This window comes from Nicotiana tomentosiformis, chromosome 4, assembly GCF_000390325.3.
Source record: "Nicotiana tomentosiformis chromosome 4, ASM39032v3, whole genome shotgun sequence".
In the NCBI taxonomy this organism is placed as follows: domain Eukaryota; kingdom Viridiplantae; phylum Streptophyta; class Magnoliopsida; order Solanales; family Solanaceae; genus Nicotiana; species Nicotiana tomentosiformis.
The window spans coordinates 99,690,979-99,698,371 of NC_090815.1; the positions used below are offsets into that span (position 1 = coordinate 99,690,979).

Sequence of the window (7,393 nt, forward strand, 5' to 3'; positions counted from 1 at the left end):
TAACAACAATAATAACCAAGGGAATTAGGGAGGCAACGATCAAGGAAATTGGAGAAACAATAATAATCATGCAAATCGAGGTTCAGGTTCAAATGCCCTAAATGTACCAACAACCGAGCAACCCACCTCCTTATCCTTCCCATGGATTCGGATGCCCAACTTGCCTCACATACCACATCAATCCATAATCCTGAAGTTTAAATGGGGCAAATCTCTCAAGCTCTTAATACTCATCCTAAGGGTTCCTTACTAAGTGAAATAGTGATGAACCCAAAGGGTTGTAATAATACGGGGCATTCTATGGCGGATATCACAAGAAGTGGAAGAGGCAAAAATGCACCCACCTCAAATTAAAAGAAACTTGTGGATGATGATCAAGAGATCCAAGAGGAGAAAATCCTATGCAATGATGTTCAATTACATGTTAAGGTTTGGATTGATATTGATTTTAGAGTGGAGGAGACCTAAGAGGAGGTGAACCCGTCTAGGGAACACATTATTGATATACCGGAACCAGTAGTGCAAAAGGATAAGGAACCCTTGCCAAAGCCTCCACCTTCTTACCCGTAAAGATTTGCTAAGAAAAATGGTGAGAATCAATTCCAAAAGTTTATTCAAATGATGAAGGTTCTATATATCAACATGCCATTGGTAGAAGATTTGGAACAAATGCCTGGTTATTCCAAGTTAATGAAAGATCTTATGACCAAGAAGAGGTCAATTTGGAATTTTGAAACTATCAAGGTCACTCATCAAGTGAGTGCAATTGTTCATTTCATGGCTCCTAAGTTGGAGGATCCCAGTACTTTTGCAATTCCTTGTACTATTAGAAGTGCCGATTTTGCTAAAGCTCTTTGTGATCTTGGGGCGAGTATCAACTTGATGCCTTACTCGGTGTTCAAAATTTTGGGGATTGGGAAGCCAAGACCCATATCTATGAGGTTGAAAATAGTCGATCATACTATGAAGAGGCCATTGAGAGTGATTGAGGATATTTTGGTCCGAGTTGATAAATTTATCATTCCGGTGCACTTTGTGATTTTAGATTATGAGGTTGACTATGAAGTGCCTATAATTCTTGAGAGGCCTTTCCTTGCTATGGGTAAGGCCCTTTGTGATGTCTAAGCCGGAAAACTTACATTCTAGGTCAGTGATGAACAAGTGGTATTCCATGTGTGCAAGTCTATGCATCAACAAAATAGCAATGAAGTGTACTCTTTTGTGTACTTGGTAACCAATGTCATTATTGAAGATACTAGCACTACAATCAATGTTGGTGACATATTGGAGGCTGTTTTGCACAAATTTGATGATGATGAGATGGATGGTTTCATGGAATGTGTGAATTCTTTGCCAGGAATGGGGTCTCACAACTATGCACCCCGAAAGTTATCATTAGATCTTGAGAATAGGAAGACTCCCCCCACAAAGCCTTCAATTTAAGATCCACCAAGCTTGGAGTTGAAACCATTTCCATCTCACATGTGGTATGAATTTCTTGGACCTTGTTCTACTTTACCATTTATTCTTCTTGTTTGACTAACGTGCAGGTTGACTCCACATTGGTGGTGTTGCAAAAGAGGAAGAAAGCTATTGGGTGGACTTCCGCAGATATTCGGGGCATAAGTCCCGTATTTTGCATGCATAAGATCAAATTGGAGGATAGTGCTAAATCGTCCATTGAACATAAAGTAAGACTCAATGAAGCTATGCAAGGCGTGGTCAAAAAGGAGATTTTCAAGTGGTTGGATGTGAGGGTTGTCTACCCCATTTTCGATAGTTCATGGACTTCTTTGGTCCAACGTATCCCAAAGAAGGGGGGCATGACGGTTGTTACCAATGATAAAAATGATTTGATTCCTACAAGAACGGTCACCGATTGGAGAGTTTGTATGGATTATCGTAAGCTCAACAAAGTCACAAAAAGGATCACTTTCCTCTCCCTTTCCTGGACCAAATGCTTGATAGGTTGGCCAGCCGTGCATTCTATTGCTTTCTTGATAGTTACTCGGGCTACAACCAAATTCTTATTGCTCTGGAAGATCAAGAGAAAACCACCTTTCATGTCCACATAGTACTTTTGCTTTCAAACAGATGCTTTTTAATTTATACAATGTGCCAATGACTTTTTAATTGTGTATGATGGCTCTCTTCACGGACATGGTGGAATACTACCTTGAGATTTTCATGGATGACTTTTCGGTGGTTGGAGATTCTTTTTTTCATTGTCTTGCTAATTTGGACAAAGTATTGGTTAGATGTGAGGAAACGAATTTGGTACTCAATTGAGAGAAATGTCATTTTATGGTTGATGAAGACATTGCCCTTGGCCATAAGATTTCAAAGAATGGTATTTAAGTAGATAAGGCAATGATTGAGGTTATTTCTAATCTTCCACAACTACCTTAGTAAAGGGTGTGCAGAGTTTCTTGGGCCATGCGGGATTCTACCGGCAATTTATAAAAGATTTTTCTAAAGTGGAGAACCCTTTGTGTAAACTCCTTAAAAAGGATGCCAAGTTCCATTTCACTGATGATTATATGGGAGGTTTTGAAAAATTGAAGCTCAAGTTGGCTACCACTCCTGTCATTACATATTCAAATTGGAGTTGGTCGTTCGAGCTCATGTGTAATACAAGTGATGTAGCAGTTGGGTCTATTTTGGTGCAACGTATCAATAAAGTCTTTCATCCGGTCTCTATGCTAGTAAGACCGTGAATAGTGTCCAAGTCAATTATACCATTACAAAGAAGGATCTCCTTGATATTGTGTTTGCTATTAAGAAGTTCCGTACATACTTGATGGGTGCTAAAATTATTGTCCACACAGATCATGCGGTGCTTCGCTATCTTATGAGCAAAAAGGAATATAAAGCTCGGTTGATGAGATTGGTGATTTTGTTGCAAGAGTTTGACATTGACATCCAAGACAAGAAGGGAAGTAAAAATCAAGTGGTGGACCACTTGTTTCGTTTAAAGGAGGAGGGGAGGCCACATGATGGCCTTGAAATCAATGGCTCTTTCCCCGATGAGCAACTTTTGGAACTTTTAATAAAAGAGGTACCATGGTTCGTGAATTTGGCAAATTTTCTTATGAGTGGTATCATTTCAGATGAGTTCTTATCAAACCAAAGAAAGAAGCTCAAGCAGGATTGTCAAGACTACTATTGGGATAAACCATACCTTTTTCGGATTACCACAGATATGGTGATTCGTAGGTGTGTGTTGGAGGTAGAGCAAGGTGATATTCTTGGGGCTTGTCATTCTTTGCTATATGGTGGTCATCATGGTGGAGCAAGAACAGCAGCTAAAGTCCTAAGTTGTGGTTTCTATCAGTGTTTTAAAAGGTATTTTTGGGGTGAGCCGCACCAAAAACTCCCCAGGGCGATAGCGTGGGGCAAAAGTATCAAGAGCCGTACGCCCAGCAATTCGGGGCATACGCCTGAGCGTTTGAGGCGTAAGCCCCAGAGATTTTTTCAAATTAAAATAAAATTTGTTGAATAAATCCTTCATATAATACCCAAAGTTTCAAAATTAAGCTTGGTAATTACTCAAAAGTTTTAAAAAGGAACTGAAATGTATTAAATTTAAAAGTCAATATCTTTTTTATTGATTGAATCCCCAATTCATGGTCTTTCTCAATTCTTTATCTTGTCCGCTAGTCTGCTAATATCTCCGAAAAATAACGAATATTCAATTTATTTTTTACAAATACAAATAGAACTCCATTCTCCTTCATAGCAGCAAGTTCAAAGATCAAATTGAAGGTTAGTCATCCTTTTTGTTCCTCCATGTAGAAAACTTTATTCTTTTCGACTCAAGTTACTTGAGTTTCTAAGTAGCGTTTAATAGATTGTTTTGACTAGTTTTTTGTGGGGATGATATATATATATATTTCACATATTTATAGTTTTCTTCATTTTTATGCAATTTTACCTGTTTATAAATATTTACTGTAATTATATTATTTTATAAAATATTAAAAATTAAATACCTATGGGGCTTACGCCCCGTGCCTCGGGGCTTACGCCTCGCCTTACACCCATGCCTTTTAAAACACTGGTTTCTATTGGCCTACACTCTACAAAGATGCAAATGATTTGGTGTACAATGTGATGAATGTCAATGGGCCGGAGGAATTTCAACGAAAGATGAGATGCCTCTTACAACTATCTTGGATATTGATATCTTTGATATTTAGGGTATTGACTTTATGGAACTGTTCGTGAGTTCTTGTGGAATCACCTACATCGTGGTCGTAGTGGATTTGTATGTCTAAACGGGTTGAAGTCATTTCTTTATCCAATAATGAGGCTAGAAATGTGGTGGATTTCTTGAAGAGAAACATTTTTACTAGGTTTGGGACCCCGCGAGCAATCATAAGTGATGGAGGGTATGGTATCACTCACAAAGTGACAACTACCTATCACCCACAAGCTAGTGGTCAAGTGGAAGTCACCAACTAGGAGATAAAGAGTATTTTTTCCAAGACGGTGAATGCAAATCAGACGGTAAGAAGCTTGATAATGCTCTATGGGCATATAGAACGGCTTAAAAACACCTATCTGATTGTACCCATACCCGTTGGTGTTCGAAAAAGCTTGTCATCTTCCGGTGGAACTAGAGCACAAGGCAGTGGGCCATGAAGAAACTGAATCTTTGTTGGGATCTAGCCACTAAATTGTGGGTTTCACACTTGAATGAATTGGATGAGTTCCGGTACCATGCACATGAAAGTTCGTCCTTGTATAAAGAGAAGATGAAATATCTTCATGACAAGTATATTTGGAACAAGGAGTTCAAGGCCGGTGATCTAGTGTTGTTGTTTAACTCAAGGTTGAGAATGTTTCCCGGAAAGCTCAAGTCAAAGTGGAGTGGTCCATTTGAAATTGTTGGTTTAACACCTTTTGGTGCCTTAAACTTGAAGAACAAGAACAATGAAATATTTCGAGTCAATGGTCACCGAGTGAAGCACTATTTGGGGAAAGTTGGTGAGATCCACATAGTGGTGGTTCTTTACTTCATTTGAAGATGCTTTGACATTGTGTCGTGCCACGAAGTTAAATAAGGCGCTTCTTGGGAGGCAACTCAAGTTCTTTTCCTTTTTCTCTTTTAGTTAGATGTTGTTCTAAACTTAATTTGAAGTGTGTTGCAGGGATCAATGTTAGATATTGAAATAATAGCTGAAGTTGTATCACACAGGGAATAATGCGGACCACACTTTTCTTAGTGCGGCCATAGAAGAGGGACTACTGACCGCAGGATATTTTGCGGGGACACAAATTTCATTTGTAGACTGCAATTGCACAGATTGGTTTAGTTGTTAAATTAAAGGTGCTCTGAACTTTTCTCCCAACGGTGCAGAGTGAGTTTGCGAACCATCACGAATTATGCGGTTGTAAAAGAGCATTATCAGAAAAAATAGTTGGAACTAAAGTGTCAGAAGTGCGTTTGCACTTGAAAAAGTGCGGATCGCACAACTATTTGCTTCCCTTCTACCCAGGTAACAGAGTGTGGTCCGCTCTTGGAATTATGCGGCCGCACTTGACTTCTTGCACCTTCGCTCTCATCTGAGTATAAATAGAACAATACCTCCCCCATTTGACCTTTTTGCCATTTTCACTCTCAACCTTCCACTCTAAGAGGTACCTACGTGCTTGCACTTTGTGATCACAAACAACCTTTTACACTCACTTGGATATTATTATACTAGCACTATCTGGTATGCATCACTTCAATCTTGTTGCTTTTATCTTTAAATTTGTTTTGGCTAATTAGTTTCTTTTTAGGCTATCTGTTATTGCATCTCTTTACTGTGTCAGTGTGGGGTAGTTCTACATTGGGTAATTGTCAAAGCATTCTTAGATTGGGTTGTTAATTATCATGCCCTAATCATGTTATCTAGTATGATTGAACACACAATTGCATGACCTAGGTCAAAATACCTATTGTCGTCACTGTTCTTAATTGTGCGGACCACACTTGAAATTGTGCGGTCCATAGACTTCTGATTTGATAACTTAAATGCTAATTTATTGTGCGGTCGCATTTTAAATAGTGCGGACAACAGGTTTAATTTTATGGCCACAAAGGGAGGTCCACACTAACTATCAGAGAACATCTTCGCTGCACTCCTGAGTGCTTTTACTCAAGTGCAGACTGCAAATGTTATTATACGGATCGCAGTTCAATTATGTGGCCGAAGAAGGAGTCTGCACTGTCCATCAAAGACCTTTCTCCGAGGACTTGTCACAATTGTGCTGAAGTGCGGCCCGCGCTTGTAATTATGCGAACCGCACTCCAAATTGTGTGAACCGCACTTGTACCATGTCTAATACATGCTGCAAACACCCTACTACTTCTATGGTGTCCTCCAATGCTTACAAGACTCTTAATTATTTTGCAACTTGTATATCAAATGACAACTCTCTTTGTGCATTCACAGACAATGGTGCGATCAAGAGGACGAGGAGAATCTTCTAATGAAAGGGGAGAACAGGGAAAGGTAGAGGCAAGGGTTCCATGAACCAAAGTTCATAGAGGGCCAACAAAGAAAACAACCACAGGCCGAGGGAGAGGTAGAAGCCTCTCAGAGTGGTGATCGTATGCCCTATCTAGGGAGACCTCAGAAGGAAATTATGTGTCTCTACCTACACTGAGGAACAATCTAGGCCACAAGAGCAATCTGAGCCCCAAACTGTCCCTCCACATCTCACAACACCTCCCAAGGCTCAACTAGTACCAGTCATGAGTTTAATGCAACTGCTTAGGACACTGATTCTGATGATGTCCCAGATGACAGAAGAGGGGGATTAAGTGCAAAGGCAGACATGCAAGAACTAAGAATAAGGTGGTCTAGGAAGACCAATTTTTGATCCTGCAAGTTTGCATATACTTCCGGATATGGTGGAAGGAAATATCACTGACCCACAAAAGGCAATTCTCCTTAAGGACGTAGACAAATACAATCCCGCTGTCTTAGAGAAGTTGAAAGAGAAAGGGGTGGATGCAGTTTACAAAAAGAAAGGGGTGAATGCAGTTTACCGAGAAGCTGGTAGATGTGAAGGAACACCTTGTGCGGGCATTGTACGCTAACACGACGCATATTCTTAAAAGGACTAAAATCACCAAAGTGCGGAACCTTAAAGGCAAATTTGATCAACACACTTTGAATGTTTACCTTGGGTTTGAGGATGTGGAGCCAAAGGAGTATTTGGCTAAGTTGGCAGAGAAAGAGGAGGTCAGACCATGGCTCGTAGCGATTCTTGCACCTGGGTCTACTCGCCCTTGAATAGGTGTCGGTGTGCCAATTCTCAATAACACTCTGAGTTTTGAAGCAAAAGGGTGGAAAATCATTATGTGCAGTAGACTTGACCCATGCCTGAATGAGAACAA

The 7,393-nt window shown here is 40.0% G+C and overlaps 1 protein-coding gene across 1 annotated transcript; it reads left to right on the forward strand.

The window, feature by feature from the left end:
* The first annotated feature begins 642 nt into the window (after positions 1 to 642).
* On the forward strand, positions 643 to 6,873 carry LOC138910216 (uncharacterized). Its single transcript, XM_070201441.1, has 8 exons — positions 643 to 1,102; positions 1,253 to 1,341; positions 1,551 to 2,074; positions 2,683 to 3,345; positions 3,720 to 3,765; positions 4,623 to 4,985; positions 6,444 to 6,503; positions 6,769 to 6,873. Exons 1-8 carry the CDS (start codon positions 643 to 645, stop codon positions 6,871 to 6,873), a joined length of 2,310 nt encoding a protein of 769 aa, XP_070057542.1.
* Positions 6,874 to 7,393: the final 520 nt, after the last annotated feature.

What these genes read in the sequence shown, in the direction of transcription:
- LOC138910216 (XM_070201441.1), top strand. Translation starts at nt 643, where the DNA reads ATGCCATTGGTAGAAGATTTGGAACAAATGCCTGGTTATTCCAAGTTA. An exon ending in CCACCTTTCATGTCCACATA is followed by an intron (nt 2,075 to 2,682) that starts GTACTTTTGCTT and finishes GTATCAATAAAG; the next exon opens with TCTTTCATCCGGTCTCTATG. An exon ending in TTCTATCAGTGTTTTAAAAG is followed by an intron (nt 3,346 to 3,719) that starts GTATTTTTGGGG and finishes AAATACAAATAG; the next exon opens with AACTCCATTCTCCTTCATAG.